At 34.9% G+C, this 25,543-nt stretch overlaps 1 protein-coding gene across 1 annotated transcript in view; it reads left to right on the forward strand.

The window, feature by feature from the left end:
- NOL4 (nucleolar protein 4) overlaps positions 1 to 25,543 on the forward strand; it is a 350,767-nt gene that overhangs the window by 181,612 nt on the left and 143,612 nt on the right. Inside the window, exon 6 of the mRNA XM_046671078.1 lies at positions 1,165 to 1,448. Coding sequence (XP_046527034.1) covers positions 1,165 to 1,448 — 284 coding nt within the window. The remainder of the gene's footprint in view (positions 1 to 1,164; positions 1,449 to 25,543) is intronic.

The raw sequence follows: 25,543 nt of genomic DNA on the forward strand, positions 1-25,543 counted from the left end.
GCATTTTATCATGTATTATAAGTTACATATAGTAGATAATAAAGAATGTTAAAAAATCCAGTGCCACACAGTTTAGAAGAAACGAATATTCACACTTTAGACTACATCTTTTCAGTTGTTTTTTTTTCTAGGAATTGGCCCTGAGCTAACATCTGTTGCCAATCTTCCTCTTTTTGTTTCTCCCCAGAGTCCCAGTACATAGTTGTATATCCTAGTTGTAAATCCTTCTAGTTCTTCTATGTGGGATGCCACCACAGCCTAGCTTCATGAGCAGTGTAGAGGTCCATGCCCAGGATATGAACTGGTGAACCCCAGACCACCAAAGCAGAGTGTGTCAACTTAACCATTTGGCCATGGGGCCAGCTCCTCTTTTCAGCCTTTTCCCTCTGTGTTTATGCATTTTCTTTTTACAAAACTGTGGTCATATTGACCACACCCTTTTGTAGCTAGCTTTTTCCACTTAATATTTTGTGACTCACATTTCCCTATATCTTTGAAATGAAGTATTGAATAACTTCATAATATTCTAATCATTCCAACATATATTAAGCCAATCTTCTATTTTTAGTAATTTATGGCATTTCTAAATTTTTGCTATCATAGACAACACTGGCATAAATGTCTTTTTACCTACACAGAGATGGACACAATGATTCAGCTCCTTAGGCTTAAAAGTCACAGGAGTGTAATGATTAGAGCAAAGCTTATGAGAACTTTTAATGTTTTAGATGCCTATTAAACACTCATAAAACTTGTACCAATGTATACCCTGCTAACAGGGTAGCTGATGCTTTTATCAGAGAATTTTCACCAACTCTGGATATTTTCACTGGAAAAACAAAAACTATTTGCAAAATAATGGACAATTACCTTATTCTCTTTGTTTAAGTTTACTTTTCTTTGATATGGTGTTTGGGATTGAACTGTTTCTCTATTTTATCTTTTTCTTATTTTATTTTACTTCTTCTTGTGTCTAAATGTGCTTACTAGATTAAAAATAACAATGGCTGCTTCACAAGTTTATTGCTAAGGGTAAATTATACATTAAATGTAACATTGGTTAGCACAATGCCAAGCACATAATAAGAGCTCAATAAGTGCTAGTTGAATTAGAAACTGAATAGTATATTAGTAAATCAAAATATAAATTTTTCTTTCTGACAGATGATTCCGCTGCAGAGAGCTTTAATGGCAATGAGACTCTGGGGCACAGCTCACTTGCTTCAGGGGGAACACACAGCAGGGAGATGGGGGACTCCAATGGTGATGGCAAAACTGAGCTGGAGCAGGATGAGCAGCCACTGAACCTGAGTGACAGTCCCCTCTCAGCACAGCTAACTTCGGAATACAGAATAGATGACCACAGCAGTAATGGAAAAAACAAATATAAGAATCTTCTAATTTCGGACCTCAAGATGGAACGAGAGGCGAGAGAAAATGGAAGCAAGGTAAGGTCACATCACAGTTTTCAGAGAATATTTAAGTTGATCATGAAAGTCACAAAGAAATACATATTCATAGGAGAGATGAATGTTATCATCACTAAAAATATTTTAAACAAATCCCAATAATACATTACCAAGAAACATAACCACAGATATTGTGTGTCCATATAATATAAACAGAATAAATTTCAGGAATAACAGTGAGCAAAATGGGTCATGTCTCAGGAGAAGCTGTCCGTGTCATTTTCTCCATGGAATTACTTGATTTAGTGTTTCTCTTTTATGTAATCTTCTTATGGATCTGTGTCTGGGAGTTTGTGGAGCTCAGATGTGAAAGTTTAGCTCTCAGAACATAATTTTGGACTGTGTAAAGATCACTATCTAGTTTCTCCTAGATTGGATAGGTGTATGTAGCAATAAAATTTCAATTAAATTCTCAAGTTTGCTTTAGAGACCTGGGGACTTCGGTCAGCAATTTATTCCACATACGTAGGAGAAACATGTGAGTGTTCTAGATGAAACGTATAGATTAAATAACTACTTGAACCAGTAATTTATCATAAACTGTATGATACAAAAGACAGAAATGCTTTGCAGACATATTATCTAAGTTTCTAAATTCTTTATGTTAGACTAAATCATAATCCTCCCCATTCCCAATTGATTTATGTTTAAAAATAAACCTTACATTTCTACCAGTTTGAAATACCTCATGCTGGTGACTTTATGCTATAATTTTTGAAGGTATACTTTTGAACATATGAGGATTTTTATGGAATATACATTTTGACAGCCTCCCCTGCCCTACTTCTAAGTTAGGGTTGTAGAACTGGTCTTTTGATATAGATCCTGAAAGCAAAATGTCTTAATCTGTATTAATTTCTGAGGCACTATGCTCCCTAAATTGGCTCTATTTAAATCCTCTTGCTTGCCTGAGGGTGTGTTGTTTTATCCTCTTTTAAGCAAGTCACTAGACATTATCAGACACTTAAGCACTTCTGCCTGAGGGAGGCTGCCACAACTTTTGCTGTAGTAAGTGCGCAAATATTCTCTTCATTGGTTTAAAGCCAAACCATACAAACACAAATGATTTTATATTCACTAACATGATCTGAATCACTGTGTTACATTTCATGGAACAAAATAACCCTTAAGTTTTCCTGCCATCCACATAATCCCGTCTTTATAAAACCTAATCATGAAATGTCCTTTATATGCCATGTATCTGTTGAATATTTTTGTAAAATTATCCAGTGGTTTGTTCTTTTCTTTATCCCTTTGTTCAATATTACTATAGGAACTATGCTCATTAAAACGCCTTCTTGCTTACATTAAACCGAATGAAGTTACTTTTCTACCTCAATTAAAATGGAGATATAAAAAGCACAGATTTTTGAGCTGCCTGTGATGATTAAGATGAGAAATGGACCCGGGGATAAGGAGATACCCCTGAGGAACTGAAAGTTTAGTGGTTTAGTAATGGAAAAACAGCTCCCACAGCCAACAGAGAACTAACCAGAGAGGCAGAAAAAAAGTCAGAAGTGTATAGTGTATGCAAGCTAAATCAAGTCCACCTTTCAAGAAGGCGGGAATGGTTAGCTCTGATGGACAATGCTGAGATATCAAATAAGATGGAGATAGGAAATAATTAAGTTTGTGAGAACAGTTTTGGTAGCACGTTGAGAGCGGAATCCAGAGGGACTCTATTCATTCCTTCAAAAGGACATATTAAATACCTGTTTCACTTGCACCAATAGGTAGACAGCAGAGACAACTCAAAGAGAGAAGAGTCCTTATTCATGACTTGATAAATAGTTTTGGTAAAGAGGGAACATATACATAGAAAAGTTTCTTAGTGAAAGTATAGGCAAGTATCTATTCCTGGGTTAAAACACTGAGAGTTCAAAGTAAGAAAATACTATTTCTATTGAAATAATAAAGAGGGCTTCCTAGAGGAAGTGAGTCTTGAACTTTGAAGGAAATGTAAGATTACCATTTTTTCAGAAGAAAGTCTCCTTTTAGACATTGTGAAGGACTTGGAATGCAGACGGGGAAGGTGAGTTGGTCTCATAGGGTAGGGAACCATTGTCTATTTGGAGCTAATTATGACTTCATAACATAGTGTTTGAGGAAGAACCTGCTATCATTATGCAAGATACACTGCTACCAATTAATTTATTCACCAAATATTTACTGAGAGATTCCTACAGGCAAGGCACTGTTGTAGGAAGCAAAAATATGGAAATGAGCAAAGCAGGGTCCCTGCCCCTTAAAAGCTTATAGTTAAACAGGAAAGAGAGGTGAATTTGTGATTCCATGAGTAATATGATGGGCATATGGCAGGGTGAGATGAGAGAACAGGGGTGGGACACCTATGGGACTCTGCTGATTCTTAAGGAAGACTTTATAGTGAGACTGATGCCAGCACTGTATGTGAAGGGCAAGTAGAGCTTATTCAGATGAGGAGGATTATTTATGGTAGAGCACATTTTGAGGCATAGAGCCATGAAAGAGCATACTTGGCACGGAGATTTGCAAGGAGCTTCACATGGCCACAACAGAGAATACATGTGGAGGAATGGAGTTTAAAGAGGTTCCGTCCATAAAAGCTTTGCAGGCCATTTTAAGGACTTTGGATCCCATAGAACTTAGCCTGATAAGGTTGTTGTGGGCATGGAATTTTAGAAACATTATTCTGGCAGCATTGTGGTGGATGAACAGGATAGGGACTAGGAAAGAAAGAAAACTGGTTAGAGAGTTATTGTTGCAATCTAGGAAGAAAATAATACATAAATATAGTTAAAAAATAATGAATGTGTTACTTTTGTTCTTTTGACTGTGTATTTGTGGGACCACCATATATAGTTCCATAGGTTGTATGTTGCCAAACTTCTAGGAATGTCTTTCACATAGACTGCAATATGAATAGCCTCTTTCGCACTATACATCCCACTGGGATATAAATTCTATGAGTGTAAGAATGATGTCTACCTTACCTACTGCTGTATGTCCAGGACCTGGCTTAATATCTGGTTCATAGTAGTTTCTCAAATATTTTCAAGAAATAAAGTTTTATCAAATGTGAAAAGTGAAGCAGAGAAGAACATTCTAGAATGAGTCTAGGATTTTTGTCTTGGCTGCCTGAGTGGATGGTGATTCCATTTACCAAGATTCAGAATGAGAAACGTTTGAAGAAGCAGGCTTTGACATGTCAAGTTTATGGTGCCTATGCAATATTCATTGGATATGTTTAATAGGCATTGGGGGCATATATGTCAGCTGAAAAGAAACATCCAGGTTGGAGAGTTAGACATTTGAAAGATTTCAGAGAAAATGTGCTATTTAAGCTGTTGTGGTTGTTAAGATCACCTCAGAACCTGGACTGAGGAGAGAAGAAAGTCAGAATATATCATCCTCAGAATACTGGCCAATCAGGAACAAGAGGCATAAAAGGAGTTTGTGGAGGAAAAAGAACAGAAGGAGAAAATGACGGCAACAGATGAGGAAGGGAGATATTTTAAAAGCCAAAGTGTAGGGCATTTCCAAATTGATAGAAGTGGTTAAGTGGAGTGGTCCTTCAATGAAGTGACATAGGTTTAAACTTGAAGGATGCTTAGGAGAGGTCGTACTAAGCACTGGGTTCAAAACGCACGGCAGAAGAATTAGCAGAGTTAGTGGGGCATGGGATGGGAGACAGTTGCAGAGGCTGGGTCGGACTGTGGAATTATTTTAATTGTGAGGAAGACTGTGTCTGGAATTTTGATTCAGGGATTCTTCTTGCAATCTGAATCCACATGCTCAGCGCTCTAGGGTTCTTGGCTTTGGATCTATACTTGCTTTACCCCAAGGCTATCAGGTGAACTTCATATTAAAGGTTTAACACTCATCTGTTCAATGTCTACCTTTTGTAATCCTCAGAAATGTTCCATCACTTCTGTGCAAATTTATAAAATGACACTCCTAACCAATTTCTTCTTCCAGTATTTTTGAGGCTAGCCTCTGTTCTACCTTGGAGGAATATAAAAGCTTAATTATATAGTATCTTTGAGAAGCTTAGATTCCTGTGTGTTTAACATTGACCTATTTCACATTTATTATGAATAATATCAAACAAAAATGATGATAAGGCATTTTAAAAACTCAACAGTGAATAGAAATGCTTAAAAGAATAGCTGAGCCGGACTATGTCATTTACTAATTGCTTATTATTATGCAAATTCACTCACTAGATTAGCAGGGAATCATATTAACCAATCTAAAGAATAAATATATTGCATTGAAAGGGTTTAGGTGCTATTTATTTTCTACTTCCAGATAGTCATATTTTTAGAGGACAACTAGTAACATTACTTTCAGAAGAAAAGTAGAAGTATTGACTAAGAGCTTGGAAAAATTCTCATGAAAAAACTCATGAAGAAGTGTTAAGGGAATAGTTATATATTTTTTAAAAAGCCAAGGAGACATAAATCGGGGCATGAATATGTTTAAAATTATTTATAAGTGAGAATAAAAGTAAAACTAGAACTCTAATGGAGGGAAATACATAAAAATACTGTATCATTAATTTTTTTCTTTTTGGTTTTCTCTTTTTCTTTTGGTATTTATGTGACCCAGCTGCATTTTACTTAATATGGTAAAATATTCTGATGCATTTTACTTAATATGGTAAAATATTCTGAATCAATCTCCCAAAAGAATAATGTTTCAAGTAATAACTGTGGTGGGAGGGTGATTATTGTTTGAGGGTTAATGTGTCACTGTGGTTACTCCATATTTGGTTTTTGGCTTGATTCCCAAGACCTTTGAATCTTCACTTTGTTTAAATAATATTTTTTTTCCCTAATGTGGCCCATGTGACATTTTTTTTTCAATTAATCTTTCCTTTAAATTTTTACCGAAATGGATATTACCATTCAGATTAAAGTTTATAAAATATTTATCACAATTATCATTAATAATTGCTATCTAATTTTTCTTAGATGATGAATAGAAGTAGCACAATTTTCAAAATATCTCTTTGAAATATTTAGGTGTAAAGAGATTGGCTTTTAAAACATAAAGAGCAATGGATTCATTTTGAGACAATATTATCTTGGTCTTTGTTATGTGAATATTCCAGCTCATTATTGTTTTAATTAGATGATTTTCAATGTCTAGCTTCTTGGTGTTATATTGAGATTTTAGCCCAGATCCTGTTCAGGGTAGAAACAATACTATATATTTAACAAATGTATCTAATGTATGCTAGGCACTGTCCTGGCTGCTAGGAGAAAGAAAAAAAAAAAGGTCTCCGTCGTTAAAAACTCGCATTTTGGCTGGAAAGATAGACATATAAGTAAATAAGTGTATTATAATATGGAAATTAATTTGTATGTGGGACTGCCTTCTAAGCCTGCTAATCAGGCCTTGGGAAGTTCCAAATTAATGGTTGAGTAAGAGAAAGAGACATGGCAAAAGGGAGTAGGGAATTCTTAATGAACAGAATAATAAGGTAAGGACTAGAAATGTTGAGACTGGATGTGGTGAGAGATAAGTCTAGAGAGGTACTTCAGGGTATCAGATTAGGGTAGCCATTGAAACCGGAGATTTTAAAGCTGGCACTTTATAGTTGACAGGGAATCACTTTAGGATGTGAGATAGGAAAATAGCATGGTTCAATTGTGTTTTGGGGTAGGTCATTGTGGCATCTTTGTCACAAGATGGCTGTAAGTGGCATAAAAAGGGAGAGGGCTGCTAACAGAGGATGAGGTCGTGCCTTAGTGAGGTGGTAGTAGGGATGCAAAGGAGAGCATAGATTTAAGAAATATTTAGAATGTTAAATGACAGAATTGAGAGTTTGATTAGATAAGTGACGGAGGGTGTGAAAGAAGCTAATGCCACAGGATAAAGGATATACCATTTCTGATATTGGGATGTCATGTCAACTGAAATAATGATGAACACCTATGTGCAGTTTTCATATTCATAACTCAAACCAACTCAAAGTGATAAGGAGAGCAGATGTGATTATCAGCCTTGTTTAAACACAAGGACATAAAATCTAGTAGATGTTAAGCTATTTAATTGATGTGAATTTTACAATTAGTTAAGTGATAGGCCCTGGTATTGAACCCAGATCTCCTGACTCTGCAGCCTACATGCTTTCCATTACGCCCACACTGGCTGATGTTGCATGAAACTAGTCATCTCTATGGACCGCATGGTGACCATGACAGGCAAGCTATCCAGAGAGTCAGAGATCTAATACAATTAGTGGGTAGGTCCTTGATAAATGGCAAATACTTGCAGTGGCATTTCTTATACAAATATTTGTTTTACTCTTCTATGTGAATTATTTTACAAAATGAAAATAATATACTAGATGCCTCTATTGGAAAACCAAGCGTGTATGCAAAATATCCATTTATTGCTTTAGTTCATAAATGTAAACAAAGGAATAGTTGAGTTAGAGTGAGTCTTTAAAAAGCTCCGGGGTAAATTTTAAACTTACATTTTATTAACTGCCAATTTTAAATAGCATCTTCATGTGATATATACATATTCATTTATATATGTATTATATATAGATAGTGTGTGCATATATAAAACATACACATATAAATAATAGTGTATTTTACACTTACAAGTTACATAGACTTCAGCTCTGTTCATTATTGGACATACTTTTCCTTCTGTCCTTAATTTTTGTAATCGAAAGATATGCAAGAAGGATATAGTATAATATGATTTTTTTGTAGTGTCTATCATATTTGAAATCTAAATTTAAATATGTGTAATGCTTTTATGAAAAAATACCTGTCTTGCTCAGGGATGGTAAAATTAACTACAGTATAGATTACAGTCGGTCTTCTGTATCCGCATGTTCAGCATCTGCAGATTCAACCAACCGTAGATGGAAAGGCCTTTGATGGTTGTGTCTGTACTGAACAAGCACAAACTTTTCTTTCTTGTCATTATTGCCTAAACAACACGGTATAATAACTATTCACATAGTATTTACATTGTGTTAGGTATTATAAGGAATCCAGAGATGATTTATAGTGTGCAGGAGGGTATGTGTAGATTATATGCAAATACTATCCCATTTTATATACGGAACTTGAGCATCTATGGCTTTGGGTATCAGCGGGGTGTACTGGAACCAGTCCCCTGTGAACACTGGAGGACAACTGTAATATAATTTTAAAAATCAGGAACCGCTTCATTTTACAGATGAAAAAATTGAGACCCATCTAAGTGACTCCTAACCCCAAACTCAGTGGTTTTCTTGAATCATTATGCTGTCATGGTTACCATTACATATGCTTATATTCTTTGTATGTCATTCAGGAAGAGGGAGGGTGAAGCCATCATTTATGAGTGCCTACTGCGCATGTTTCAGTTTATGTTAGTTCATTTCGCATTTGAGATCTCAGGAGATTGGAAAAGGCGAGGGGCTTCTATAATTTATACCCTGAAATGTACAAAGTGAAATTGATTTTAATTCTCCATATGCAGCAAAACATACATTTTGAGTTCTTTTTTAAACATGTAAGAGTTCAGTTGGGTCAATACAGAATCTCAACTGGTCCTCCAGCCATCGATACCATCCATTCATAAGTAATCTAGTTAGAGTTATAGGTTATAACATTTACCAAAATAGAAAACAAAGAAAATTGACCAATGATCTTGTCTTTATTTGTTGGTTCATAAATAGCTCAAAAAGAAATAAGAGTTTTATTTTGTATGATTTTTGCCTTCCATGTTTTTTGGGCTTTTTCATGGGTTTTGTTTTGTTTTGTTTGTGTATGTATGTTTGTTGTGTTTTTTTGTCTGTTTTACGTTTGTGTTCTATCATTTGGAATAAGATCAAAAGGTTAAAAATGTCATTCAGTCTATAAGTGTCTTGAGAATAATAGGGGAACTCTAAGAGAAAGAATTACAATTGAAATACCCAGAAGTGATTGGTACATGTCTCAAAATAATTGGTATTACCAGAACTCATTCAAATGCTCTGCTATTGACCCAAATTTGGGGAAAGAATAAAAAAAGAAAAATTAATACCAGAGACAGAAACCTACACTTTCTAATTTGTCCCAACATAATAGTTTATCTTATTTTCATTAATATTAAATATTTGATGAGTCTTAAAGTATACACCTAAAAGAAGCAATTATCTGTAGTCTTGTTATTAATATATTATATGTGTGTGTGTGTGTATGAGATCTTGAGATGGAGATCTTGGGGTTAGCTGAGATCAAGAATATAACTTGGATCACAGAGTCAAAAAAAGAAAAAAAGAATCGTCATAAAGTTAGTCCCAGGAATAATAAGGAAAGGTAACATTTATTGAGTTCTTACCATGTGCCAGGCACTATTCTAAGAACTAACTCATATAATCCTCATAATAATCCAAGGGAATTAAGCTCTGTTATTATTGCCATTTTTACAGATGGAAAACTAAGACCCAAAGACATTACAAATAGGGCTACAGTAAGAATTTCTAGAATTTGGATTTAAACCCCAAATCATTTGGCCCACATTTCAACCATGACAATAAGGTGAGGTCATGAGGTAGGACCTGAAAATGAGCAGCAGCAAATTTGACTTGATGCTGAGACTTCTAATGCTATTTTATGGCCCATAGTTAGTCCCTGGTCGGGAAGCCACACTTACGAGCTCTGTGACTTTGAGCAAGTCTTTACCTTTTTTTTTTTTTAAAGATTTTATTTTTTCCTTTTTCTCCCCAAAGCCCCCCAGTACATAGTTGTATATTTCTCGTTGTGGGTTCTTCTAGTTGTGGTATGTGGGACGCTGCCTCAGCGTGGTCTGATGAGCAGTGCCATGTCTGCGCCCAGGATTCGAACCAATGAAACACTGGGACGCCTGCAGCGGAGTGTGTGAACTTAACCACTCGGCCACGGGGCCAGCCCCAAGCCTTTACCTTTAAAGCCTGAATACTTCATCAGTAAAATGGGCATAGTAATACTTAACTATAGGCAATTGTGAAGATTAAATAGGATTGTGTGAATTTTTCATGTAAGTGTACAATAAATAGAATTGCTGTGTTAGTTGTTCTTGGCTCCAGAATTTGGGTTGGGATTTAGTGAATCTTACAGAAATGTTCTCAATTCGTAAATATTTATTTGAGAAGTAGAATATCCATTTTTAATAGCCTACAAGTTGAGATTGGCAATTTGGAAAAGCATATTAATTTATTTCAACTAGTAAATACTGCTTTCCTTTGCTCCCTTTGTCCTTTCTTCCTTCCTTATTTCCTTTCAGTTACACCTATTTCCAGGAATCTGGAATATATAATACATTCCCATAGGCATTTTATAGGCATTTATTCTAAGACCTATTTCTGTGAATATATAACATGTACTCAGAGAAATAGATCCTAGGATACCTTGCAGTTTCAGTTTGTTAAAATCTTTCCTGACGCTGTTGGAATCTGTCCAATTCAAATGTTATTTCCTTCATAATACCTATCTTGATCACCTCGACCAGGAAAAAAAAAAAGATCTCTTCTTTTCTGAACTTCTGGAGGGAAAGATCTACGAGGAATGAGGACAAAGTGGTGGGGTGGTGGATTTTAGGAGTAAGCGATTGTATCACACACTAAAGTGATTTACATGCATGAGCCTTACTCCCTACAAAATGTTTGTTGAAGGAAAAAGATGATGTGATATGGGTATATGTTGTATTGATCTTATCCTACCTATTTCTCATACCAGCAATTTCCTCACATTGCCACCTGGCTTCCCCAAACTCACCACTATACAGAAGACTCTGACCTTAATCGGGAATATGAGTATATCCTATTCCAGGCAATATATAGACAGTCTTATCTCTCCAAGCCAGAGATTCTCCTTTGACTATTTCACCATAAACAGTGACTCAATTGGATATGACACCAAAAAGGCAAACAACAAAAGCAAAAATCAACAAATGAGACTACATCAAAATTAAAAGCTTCTGCACAGCAAAACAAACAACCAAAATGAAAAGGCAACCTATAGAATGGGAGAAAACTTTTGCAAACTATGTGTTGGATAAATGGTTAATATCCAAATTATATTTAAAAACTTGTACAACTCAACAACAAAAAAACGATCTGATTAAAACATGGGCAGAGGAACTAAACAGACATTTTCCCAAAGAAATCACCCAAATGACCAACAGATACATGAAAAGATGCTCAACATCACTAATAATCAGGGAAATGCAAATCAAAACCACAGTGAGGTATCACTTCACAACTGTTAGAAGGGCTATCATCAAGAAGACAAAAGATAACAATTGTCAGTGAGAATGCAGAGAGAATGGAACACTTGTACCCTGTTGGTGGAAATGTAAATTGGTCCAGCTACTATGGAAAATGATGTAGGGGTTCCTCAAAAAATTAAAAATAGACCTACCAAATGATCCATCAATTCTACTTATATACCTTAATTAAATGAAAACAGGATATTGAAGAGATATATGCACTCCCATGTTTATTGCAGCATTATTCATAACAGCAAAGATATGGAAACAACCTAAGTGCCCATCAATGGATGAATGGATAAATAGGATGTGATATATTAATTATAATATATATCATTCAGCCATGAGAATGAAGGACATCTTGCCATTTGCAATGACATGAATGGACCTTGAGGACATTATAGTAAGTGAGATAAGTGAGACAGAGAACACTAATACTGTGTGATCTCACTTATATGTGGACTCTAAAAAAACCAAACTTATAAAAACAGAAAGTAAAATGGTAGTTAACATGGAATGGGGTGGGGAGGTAGGACAGATGTCGTTCAAGGGTACAAACTTGCAACAAGTAGTAAAGAAGTCCTGGAGATCTAATGCATAGTACAGTGAATATAGACAACAATATTGTATTTTAATTATCAGACTTGTTAAGAGACTAGATCTTAATTATGCAGCCACTAAAAAGAAATGATAATTATGTAATGTGATAGAGATGCTAAATGGCAATCATGTTTTATATAAATGTATCGAATTTACATTTTGTACACTTTGAATTTATACAATGTTATATGTCAAATATATTTCAATTAAAAGCAAATATCAGTGACTCAAATGAAGTAGATTTCCAATATGGTGACTGAGGAGGATAGCATCATAGATGACTGCTAAAGGAGATATTTGGGGGTTGATGAACTTTTGTGTTGTAATTCTCAAATGTGCAAACTTAATATAAAGAATAGTGGGGGGTTTTTTTGAGGAAGATTAGCCCTGAGCTAACATCTGCTGCAAATCCTTCTTTTTGCTGAGGAAGATTGGCCCTGAGCTAACATACGTGCCCATCTTCCTCTATTTTATATGTGGGATGCCTGCCACAGCATGGCTTGATAAGCTGTGCATAGGTCCATACCTGGGATCTGAACTGGTCAAGCCAGGGCCACCAAAGCGAAATATGTGAACTTAACTGTGGCGCCGCCAGGCCAGCCCCAAGAATAGTGTTTTATTGGTTTCACTTTGGTGTTTAAGACAAATTTTTTAGAGAAGTTTTAGGTTCACAGTAAAATTAAGAAGAAGTTACATAGTTGTCCAAAGTCGGTCCATAGTTTACCTCAGGGTTCACTCTTGGTGTGCATTCTGTGGGTTTGTACAACTGTATCCATCATTATGGTGCCATACAGAATGTTTTCACTGTCATTAAAAATCTTCTTTGCTCCTCCAGTTGATCCCTCCCCCCATAAGACAGATTTTTAAAAACCAAAATTAACCTGTAAGATTTATCTCTACATTTTCATTAACTAAGATATTATTCCTGCTGTTAGCCTTCTCATCAGAGATGCCCCTATAATGCTGAAACAATTTAATGAAGCTAGTATTATTTGGAGAAATTGTCTTTGAGTCAGAATTGTCCACGTCATCAAATATTCCTCATTTCCTGGATAGGCAGGGTGCCCTACCAGGGACTGCAGGGGCTATAAAGTTACTTCTGAAGGAGATACCACATAAACAAAAATAAAAGGTAAAAATATATGAATCTCAATCCTTACATGCAAAAGTGTTCTGTGACACAAAGTAGGGAATTGAAGGTTTCGTGGAGGAAGGAACGTTTGTATGAACCCAAAGAATAAGCATAGTTATGATTAGAGAAGTTTGAGGAGGTGAAAAGAAAGAGGAGAATAAAGTCACAAAAGCACAAAGGCACCAAAGAGATCTGGGAGCAAATAACCCTGGGTTTCCATGGACTGAGGGGTGCATAAAAGCAAGTCAGGGGCATAGTTTCCAGGGCCAGTCTTATGCGCTACTTGGTTTGTGTCCCTGAGCGTGGGGAATCAGGGAAGGGTATGAGCAGGAGAGTGATGCAATGAGTGTGAGCCTTGGGCAAGAGGATGGATGTCTCAGCACTACATGGAATGGATTGAGATTGCAAGAGGCAGGAGGTGGAGAGAACCTTTCTAGGGAGAAGGGCCTTTGCCAGGGCAGGAGCAGCACCAGCCTGTTTTGAGCTTATGGAATTTCAGGTGCTAGAAAGTCAGTTAGGCATGACTGGCTGGCAGGTGGAAATGTGAGGCTAACAGTGAGGAGAAAGACTAGGGAGGAAAGAAATGTTTTACATTTTATCCATCATTTAATAAATATTTATCGAGCCCCTGCTGAGGGTGAGTATTGTGTTAGCAGCTAGAAATACAGGGGTAAAGACAGAGATGGTCCCTGTTTCTCAAAGCCTAGTTGGATTAGGCTGTACATTGGAGATAAAGTGGAGATGAAATAGGAGGACCTGGTGTGGTAGGAGTGCTAGGGGAGGTATTGATTTGGATTTCGGGAGTCAGGACTTCTTTTGCAAAAGAAATAAGTTCTAAGTAGGAAACTGAAGAATAAGTAGGAGCTAGACAAGAGAGAAGCCTTGCCTTCTATGCTAAAGGACTGGTTCCAGGCAAAGGCAAGACAGAGCATGGCATTTGGAGGAACTAAAAGAACTTTAATATGGCAGGATCTTGGAGTCTGGGGGACATACTGGCAAAGGTGAGTCTGGAAAAGTAAACAGAGCCACATCTCAAAAGTCCTTGGAAATTTTGTTTATGAATTTGGACATTGTCACTATAGGAGTCACTAATCAGGGTAGTGATGTGCTAAGATTTTCATTTTTTAGAATATTTTAGACTATTGAGCCTGGAACTGGATGAACCAAGGTGAAGTCAAGATCATCTCAAACACCTCTGAAATAATCCAAGCAAAGTATTTTGGTGGCCTGGTTTCCAGCATGGGGACCTGGGTGGATGCTAGTACAAATCACTGAAGTAGGTCTCTGTGTAGATGTCACTGTCCCCTACAAAGCTGTTTTGACACCCAGTTTTGAGATACCTGCCTCCCCTAGTCCATGCTTCCATAGCACTCTCTTGTCTTCTTCTTCTGGTACCTAAATATTATGTTTAATTTCAACCTTAGTGTCTAACACTCTTTATTATGAAACCTTACTTTTAGCCTTTTAGAGATACTGCCTTTGTATATGCCCTTCCCTTATCCAGAGTATTCGCTGTGTCTGCTTTCCTCATCCAACTGCCCCACGCCCCCATCCCATGCCCAAACATGCACACATCTTTGACCTGGGCATCCATTAGTTACAACTCGGTTCAGGTCTATGAAGTCTTCTGTGATGTAGTGAGTGTTACTACCTTCTCTTGTCTCTTAGAACTAGTATACACTTCCAAATCATTTTCGTTAGGTTCTGAATATTTGTTTATATGTTTTTCTCCTATATCGGATGAGGGAAGAAACATGTATTATCCATCTTTGAGGTATTAGCACGTAGCACAATTTCTAGTGGGTATTTATTGAGTCACTTAGACTAGCTGGAAGATGGTAAAGGGTATGTTGTTCTTAGCTAATGTTGTAGGTATGAGAAGACAAAAAGGTGAGAGCAATGGGGTAGTTTGGGAAAGAATTTACAGTCAGGGATTAGAGAATTTAGTTATCATCATTTACAGTCCTAAAGAAGTAGTGCTTGGAAATGCTAATCTTCTGGGTATATTTGGGAAGAATTCAAGTAAAGAAAAGCTGTATTGAACTGTACCCTACTGTTCTAAAAATGATTACGCTTTCTGAACCATCTACCTTATAGTCACTAGGAATAACAGTTTAAATAATTGTTATTTGTGCTGACATTCTTGACATGTACAAGATATATTGTCCTAATTTATAAAATCTAGGAATATCTTTTCCTTGAAATTTAGATTATCATTTTTCTGTAATGACTGTACATTTCAGAATTTAAACTCTTTACTTTGTGTTTTAGCTATACTTTCTATGTTCAGGTTTATAGTTCCTTACTTTTAGGAAATAAATTCAGTATCAAATCACCATCTTGCTCAAAGTCATTGTTGAATTTTAAGAACTTCTTTGTTATGACAGCATTGTCACTATTCCTGAGTAGAGAAAATAGAAATTAGCATGCTGTGATGTCTGCAGAGGAGTTCCAGACGCTGAGAATGATATAGATATTATCTTTCCCCCAAGAAGGAGTGCACATTGTCAAGTGCTCACACAGTCTTGAGTTTGAACCCCTTGGGATTCTTTGATTTAATTTGGAGAGCATCATCAGATCTCAAGGATGTGCTGGGGACTTTGAGATCTTGATCCAATTACGGCAACATCTCTCTCCCTATTTTCTATCATCAAGACTGAGACAGGCTGACACGTTCAACAAAAATTTTGCCAAAGTCTAATGGAAAATAAAGAAATAATTATGGAAAAAAAGGACTAGTATAAAAGCTTATGTGGACTTCAATCTCTTTACTCCATAATAACTATAATGTAAATATCTGGAGGGTAAGAATAACGTTTTGTTCATAGTTGAATTCTAAGTCCCCAACACACTGTTGAGATCCAGGTAAAATATTTCTACGCTTTAAACAAATTCTGGAATTGAATCAATCTACAGTAATTACCAGAGAACTGGTTGTATTTTGTAGGCACTTTTGCCTGATTTCTTGCTCTTTCAGCAATTGGCCATCTCGAGCAGGCTGATTATAGTGGCCACATTATATTTTTGAAAGAGCATTACTTATAGAACATCAAAATAAGTACCAAATGCCTGTAATGTCTCCAAAACTATTTCTTATCTATCTAATTTATCTTTCTTTGCTGAGAGATGTTCCAAGTTGATATGACAATGGAATAATCTTTATCTTAGGAATGGAAAATAGCTTTCAGCTTTTGTTTCAGTTGCAAATACTTGGTAGAGACTGCTTGGTCTGGAGATACATTTTGCTCAGGCTCAGTAGAAAAAATGATCAATTAAAATGTGCATCCCGAGCATGGGTTAGGAGAGTAGTGGCACTTTGCCAGTCCTGAGATAACTGTGTAGTTCGAAATTATCAGCATGCCTTGCCTCTGAAATATTTTGTCTCAGCTCACACAGGTACATCAGTCTCACCCCACTCAAGATAATTATCAATATCATTTACTTATAATAATAGGTTCATAATAATACTAGTCAATAAGCATTTTATATTCACATTCAGAACTGTCTTAGACAATCCTTAGTCATTATATTATTTCATAACATATTTCTTAGTGTGTCATATTCAAGATAAAGATGTAAAAACCCTTGTGATTAAATGGATATACTAAAATAAAAGAAAAATTTAGCATTTTATCAATCTGTTTCTAAAAATACTGGTGAGGGAGTGGGTGTACCTCTTTAAATTCTCCGTATTTAAACAAATAAAAATGATGGAGTTGGAATAGATATTCTCTACAACGCAAAAATCCACTGTACAAAATCCACTTTGCAGTTTTTAAAGGCATATTAGCAAACATTTCAAGAAATCTCTAATTTTCTTCTCTCTCCATATTCTTTTATGTTCCATTCAGGAACTGTAAGTAAGTATACTATGATGAAAAATGTAAGTGAAGTGTGTGGAAGGGGAAGAAAGGATGAGGAGGAAAATAAATACTTGTTAAGGGCCAACTATATGATAGGCATAGCGCTATGCATTCTATTAAAATCGTAGAAGTTTTCTTTCTACAGATCCCCTACAGCACATCTTCCAGCACCACTCATTCATTCAATTGGAAGTGAGCAAATATTTATTGGACACTTATCTTATGCAGATATTGAACCTGCATGCATTTTTAGGTGTGTCTCATCAATAAAATATGAGTTATTAAGTTTGATATATTTGAAAAGTGATGTTCAAAATTATACCATCCATGTCCTAGTCTCTTTGTTTCTCACATAATATTTTTCTCCTTTCCAAGTCAACTTATTCAGGATTTTGTAATATGAAACTAACTTTTTCTCCACAAATTATGAAATAGAGGAAATAAATATAAGAAAAGCATGGGCCTTTCTTCCCCTGCCCACCACTGTTATTCCTCTGTCTGTTACCCACATTTTTTCCTTCTTTTGTTAGATTTCAGATAAACAATTTAACTTTATACCCCAAGGAACTAGAAAAAGAAGAACAAGTTAAGTCCAAATTTAGCAGAAGAAATGAAATAACGAAGATCAGAGCAGAGAAAATGAAATAGAGACCAGAAAAACAATAGAAAAGATTAATAAAACTAAGACCTTGTTTTTTGAAAAAATAAACAATATTGACAAACCTTTATCTAGTCTAACTAAAAAAAAAAACAACAGAGAAGACTCAAATGAAATAAACAGGGACTGAAAGAGGAGACATTACAACTTGTACTACAGCATTTCCCTGATACCAAATACAGATAAGGATACCATGAGAAAAGAAAACTAAAGGCAAATATCCTTGATGAATATAGATGCAAAAGTTCACAGCAAAATATTAACAAACTGAATACGACAGCATATTAAAAGGATCATACGCCATGACTAAGTGGGCTATATTCCTGAGATGAAACTTGGTTCAACATACGCAAATCAGTAAATGTGATACACTCCGTTAACAGAATGAAAAATCAAACTCATATGATCATCTCAATAGATACAGAAAAAGCATTTGACAAAATACAATAACCTTTCATAATAAAAATGCTCAGCAAATTGGGTATAGAAGGAATGTACCTAAACATGATAAAGGCCATATATGACAATCCCACAGCTCACATCATGCTCAACAGTAGAAGGTTGAAAGCTTTTCTCCTAAGATCAGAACAAGACAAGTGTGCCTACTCTAACCACTCCTATTCAGCATAGTACTGGAATTCCTACAAGAGCAATTAGGCAAGACAAAGAAATAAGAAGGATCCAAATCAAAAAGGAAGAAGTAAAATTGTCTTTGTTTGCAGGTGATATTATATTAGATATAGAAAATCCTAAATATTCTATCAAAAAGCTGTTAGAACTAATCAATGAATTCAGTAAAGTTGCAGATACAAAATAAACACGCAGAAATAGGTTGCATTTCTATACACTAACAACAAAATATCTGAAAAAGAAATAAAACAATCCCATTTACAATAGCATCAAAAACAAGATACTTAGGAATATATTTAACAATGGAGATGAAAGATTGCACACTGAAAACTATAAGACTTTGATGAAAGAAATTGAAGAAGACATGAATAAATGGAAAGATATTCTATGTTCATGGATCAGAAGAATTAATATTATTAACATGACCATATTACTCAAAGCCATCTATAGATTCAATGCAATCCCTAACAAAATTCCAATGACATTTTTCACAGAAATAGGAAAAGCTATCTTAAAATTTGTAGGGAACCACAAAAGACTTTGAATAGCCAAGGCAACCCTGAGAAAGAAGAACAAAACTTGAGGCACCGCTCTTCCTGATTTCAAACTATACTACAAAGCTATAGTAATCAAAACAGTATTGTTTTGATATGTATGCCACATTATAGTATTGGCATAAAAATATACGTATAGATCAATGGAACTGAATCAAGAGCCCGATAAACTCCTGCATATACAGTCAACTAATATTTGACAAGAGAGCCAAGAATACTCAATAGGGAAATGATAGTCTCCTCAAGATTATTAAAGTACTGGGAAAACTGGTTAATCTCATGCAGAAGAATGAAACTGGACCCTTATCTTACACCACTCACAAAAATTTACTCCAAATGACTAAAGACTTCAACATAAGATAATAAACTATAAAACTCCTAGAAGAAAGCATAGAGGAAAAGCTCCTTGACATTGACCTTGGTAACAATTTTTTGGATATGACACAAAACGTACAAGCAACAAAAGCAAAAATCAATAAGTAGGACTGCATCAAACTAAAATGTTCTTCACATCAAAAGAAACAGCAAAATGAAAAGGCAACCTATGGGATGGGAGAAAATATTTGTCAATCACGTATCTGATAGGAAGTTAATATCCAAAATATATAAGGAACTCATACAACTCAATAGCAAAAAGACTGACTAATAAGCAAACAGAGGAACTGAATAGACAATTTTCCAAAGAAGATACACAAATAGTCTATGGTACATGAAAAGATGGCCACGTCACTAACCATCAGGGAAATTCAAATCAAAATCACAGTGAAATAACACCCCTCACCTGCTAGAAAGGCTATTATCAAAAGGACAAGAGATAACAAGTGTTGGTGAAGATGTGGAAAAAAGGAAACCCTTGTGTGTTGTTGATAGCAATTGGTGCAAGCGCTATAGAAATAGTATAGGGGGGTCCTCAAAAAGTTAAGAATAGAACTATTGTATGATCCAGAAATTTCCCTTCTGGGTGTATATCCAAAGGAAATGAAATCAGGATCTTGAAGAGATATCTGCACTACCAGGTTCACTGTAGCCTTATTCAAGCAAAGATATGGAAACAACCTAAGTGTACATCTACAGATGAATGGATAAGGATATGTGGCATGTATATATGCACAATATATGTATGTGTATACATATATAATTCAGCCATGAGAAAGAAGGAAATTCTGTTACTTGCAACAAATACTGTATGATATCACTTATATAAGGAATCTAAAAAGCCAAACTCATAGAAATAGAGAGTAGAATAGTGGTTACCAGGGGCTTGGGTTGAGGGAAATGGGGAGAAGTTGGTCAAAGGGTACAAACTTTCAGTTATATGATGAATAAATTCTGGGGACCTAACATATAGCATGGTGATTATAGTTAACAATACTGTATTATATTCTTGAAAATTGCCAGGTGATTAAATTTTAAATGTTCTCACCACAAAAAAGAAATGGTAATTATGTGAGATGATGGTGTTAACTAACCCTACTGTGCAACATATAAATGTATCAAATCATAACATGAACCCCTTAAATTTACACAATGTTATATGTCAATTATATATCAATATAGCAGGAAAAAAAGAGAAATTCCATACCCTTTAACTATGACTCCCTATCTCCTCATGGCCCTCAGCCTCAGCAACCACTATACTTTCTGGCTCTATAGATTTTCTTAAACAGGACATTTTATATAAATGGAATCATATAATGTGTGGTCTTTTGTGATTTGCCTTTTTCACTTAGTATAATATTTTAAAGGTTTATCCTTGTTCTAGCATGTATTAGTACTTTATTCTTTCTTATGACCAAATAATATTCCATTGTATGGATATACATTACCACATTCTGCTTATCCATTCATCAATTGATGGACATTTGGATTTTCCTTTTTTGTCTGTTATGAATAAGGCAGCTATAAATATTTGTGTACAAGTTTTTGTGTGGACATATGCTTTCATTTCTCTTGGGTGTATATTTGAGAGTGGAATTGCTGGTTCATTTGATAACTCTATGATTAATCATTTGAGGTACTGCCAGACTATTTTATAAAGTGTGTACCATTTTATTCTTCCAACAGCAGTGTATGAGGAGTTTGATTTCTCCATATTCTCACAAACACTTATTATCAGACTTTTTGATTCTAGCCATCTTAGTCGGTGTGAAATGATATCTCATTATGGTTTTGATTTGCGTTTCCCTGATGACTAATGATGTCAAGCATCTTTTCATTGGTTATTCGAATATCTTTTTTGGAGACGTGTCCATTCAAATACTTCGTCCTGTTTAAAAATTGGGTTGTCTTTTTATTGAAAAGTTCTTTGGATATTCTAGATACAAATCCCTTATCATATATATGATTTGCCAATATTTCTCCCATTCTGTAGGTGGTCTTTTCACTTTCTTGATAGTGTCCTTTGAATCATGAAAGATTTAATTTTGATGAAATCTAACTTATCTATCTTTTTTTATTGCTCGTGCTTCACATGTCATATCTATGAATCAACTGCCAAATCCAAGGTCATGGAAATTTCCCCCTATGTTTTCCTCTGAGTTTTATAGTCTTAGCTCTTACTTCCAGTTGTCTCAGCACTGTTTGTTGAAAAGCCTGTTTGGGCAGCCTTGTTGAAATGACTTTGGCACCCTTGTTGAAAATCAGTTGACAATAGACACAGGAGTTTATTTCTGGACTCTCAATTCTATTACGTTCATCTCTGTGTCTATGCTGTGCCATTACTACATTGTCTTAATTACCATAGCTTTATAGCAAATTTTGAAACTGGGAAGAGTGAGCCCTCCTATTTTGTTCTTCTTTATCAAAATTCATTTGCCTATTTTGGATTGCTTGCAATTCTGTATAAATTCTAGAATCAGTGTGTTAATTTCTTTTAAAAAAACTCATCTGGGACTCTGATAATAATTGTCTTGAATTTGAAGATCAGTATGGAGAATATTGCCATTTTAACAATATTAAATCTTCTAACCCATGAACAGGGTATTTTTCTCTTTTATTTATATCTCTAATAATTTAGGGGTTTATAGAGTTCAAAGTATAAGTTTTTCACCTTTTGTTAAATATATTCCCAAGTATATTATTCTTTTTGATGCTTTTATTAATAGAATTTTAAAAATTTGTGTTTGGATTGTTCATTGCAACTGTACAGAAATACTATTGATTTTTATATATGGGTCTTAAATCCTGCAACCTTGCTGAACTCATTTATTAGTTCTAATAGTGTTTTAGGAGATTCCTTAAGAATTTCTACATAAGAGATCATTTCAACTGTGAAGAGAGATATTTTTACTTCTTTTCTAATCTGGGTGTCATTATTTCTTTTTATTATAAAATTGCTGTAGCTAGAACCACCAGTATAATTTTGAATAGAGGTGCTAAGAGCATAAATCTTGTTTTGGTCCTGATCTTTGGTGAAAGCATCCAGTCTTTCGCCATTAGGTTAGATGTTAGCTGTGTGTTTTTGTAGATGTCTTTTCTGAGGTTGGTGAATTTCTCGTCTATTCTCAGCTTGTTGAGTTTTCCTCATGAAAGAGTGTTGGAGATTTTCAGATGCTTTTTTGGGTGTCTATTGAGGTGATCACATGGCCTTTGTCTCTTATTCTATTGATATGGTTAATTGCTTTTCAGATGTTAAGCCAACTTTGTATTACTGACATAAATCCCAGTAGATCATGGTGTATAATTTTATTTACATGTTGCTAGACTTGATTTGCTAGTATTTTGTTGAGGATGCTTGCATCTATACCAATAAGAGATATCAGTTTTAGTTTTCATTTTTTGTGGTGTCTTTGCCTGGTGTTCGTATCAGGGTAATACTGACCTCATAGAAAGAGTTGGGCAGTGTTTCTCCTCTTCTATTACTTAGAAGGATTTGTGAAAAATTAGTATTGATTCCTCTTCAAATGTTTGGTAGAATTCAGAAGTGAAGCCATCTGAGTATGGACTTTCTTTTTGGTAGTTTTATATTACTAATTCAATATCTTTTACATTTTATAAGTCTATTCAGATTGCTTATTCTTGAATCAGTTTCAGACATTAATGTATTTTTAGGAATTTGTCCATTTCATCTAAGTTATTTAACTTATTGGCATATCATTATTCCATATTGATTGGAATATTTTTTTATTTCTGTAAAGTCCATAGTGGTGGTCCCTGTTGCCTTTATGTTTGTCATTTGAATCTTCTCTGTTTTTTTTCTTTGTCATTGTGGCTAACCGATTGTCAATTATGTTGGTCTTTTCAAAAGAATCAGCTTTTGGTTTTATTCACTTTGTTTCTTGTTTTTCTATTCTATATTTCATTAATTAAGATTAGGCTCTGCTCTAATATTTATTATTTACTTCCTTTTCCTTGTATTAGGTTTTGTTTGTGCTTTTTCCAGTGTCTTAAGGTGGAAGTTTAGGTTATTTTATTTGAAATCTTTATTCTTTTTTTAAATATAAGCACTTAACAGCTATATGTTTCTCTCTAAGCACTGCTTTAGCTACATCCCATAAGTTTGAGTATGTTGTATCTTCATTAATGTTCACTTCAAAATATTTTCTTATTGTCCTTTTGATTTCTTCCTTGACTAATTGGTTCTTTAGGAGTGTATTGCTTAATTTCCAGGTATTTGTGAGTTTGACAAATTATTTTATTGATTTCTAATTTTATTATATTAAGGTCAGAGAACATACTTTTTACCATTTCAATCAGTTTACATTTGTAAAGATTTGTTTTATGGCCTAGTATATGGTCTATTCTGGAGAATGATCTGCATGCACTTGAAAGGAATATATATATATTGCTGTTGTTTGCTGGAGTATTCTATTGAAGTCTGTTAGGTCTGGTTGATTTATATTGCTGTTCTAGTCTTCTATTTCCTTTTTGATTTTCTGCCTGGTTGTTCTATTCATTATTGGAAGTGAGGTATGGAAGTCTCTAACTATGATCCAACTATTATTGTTGAGTTTTCTATATATCCCTTCATTCCTGTCAGTTTTTCCTTCATATATGTTGGTGCTCTGTTATTAGGCTCATATAGTTTAAGATTGTTATATCTTCCTGGTGGATTGACCCTTTTATCATTATAAAATGTCTCTCATTATATCTAGTAGCACTTTTTGTTTTAAAGTATATTTTGTCTGATGTTAGCATAACCACTCCAGTGTTTTTGTGGTTGCTGTTTACATGATTTATCATTTTCCATTTTCTTACTTTAAATCTATTTCTATCTTTAAATCTAAAGTGTGTCTCTTTAAATAGCATATAGTTGTATCTTGTTTTGTTTCTTATCCAGTCTGATAATCTCTGTCTTTTGATTGGGATGTTTAAAACATTCACATTTAATGTCATTATTGATATTGTTGAATTTACATCTTCCATTTTATTTGTTCTTGTCTATATGTCTCATGTCTTTTTTTGTTTCTCTATTCCTCCTTTATTGTTTTCTTTTGCATTGCATAAATATACTTTTATTGATGTCATAATAGTTTATAACATTCTGTCCCTTTACCCGTTATGCCCCCCAAACCTCCTTCCCCTCTGGTAACTGCTAATCTGTTTTCTCTGTCCATGTATTTGTTTATCTTCCACATATGACTGAAATCGTATGGTGTTTGTCTTTCTCAGTCTGGCTTATCTCACTTATCATAATACCTTCAAGTTCTATCCATGTTGTTGCAAATGGGATGGTTTTATCCTTTTTTATGGCTGAATAGTATTAAATTGTATGTATATACCACATCTTCTTTATCCAATTGTCAATAAGTGAGCACTTGCGTTGCTTCCACATCTTGGCTATTGTGAATAATACTGCAGTGAACATAGGGGTGCATAAGTCTCTTTGAATTGTTGATTTCAAGTCATTTGGATAAATACCCAGTTGTGGAATAGCTGGGTCAAATGGTATTTTGATTTCTATTTTTTTTGAGAAAACTCCATACTGTTTTCCATGGTGGCTGTACCAATGTGCATTCCCACCAGCAGTGTATGAGGGTTCCCTTTTGTCTACATCCTCTCCAACATTTGTTCATTTTTTTCTTGGTAATTATAGCCATTCTCACAGGTGTAAGGTGATATCTTGTTGTAGTTTTGATTTGCATTTTCCTGATGATTAGTAAGGCTGAACATCTTTTCATGTGCCTTTGGCCATCCATATATCTTCTTTGGAAAAATGTCTGTTCAGATCTCTGCCCATTTTTTGATTGGGTTGTTTGTTTTCTTTGTTGTTGAGTTGCATGCGTTCTTTATATATTTTGGAGATTAACTCCTTGTCAGATATATGATTTGCAAATATTTTCTCCCAGTCGGTGGGTTGTCTTTTTGTTTTGTTTATGGTTTCCTTTGCCTTGCATAAGCTCTTTAGTCTGACGAAGTCCCATTTGTTTAATTTTTTTTGTTTCCCTTGCCTGAGTAGATATGGTATTCAAAAA

This window comes from Equus quagga, chromosome 9 (genome assembly GCF_021613505.1).
Source record: "Equus quagga isolate Etosha38 chromosome 9, UCLA_HA_Equagga_1.0, whole genome shotgun sequence".
Taxonomy (NCBI): Eukaryota; Metazoa; Chordata; class Mammalia; order Perissodactyla; family Equidae; genus Equus; species Equus quagga.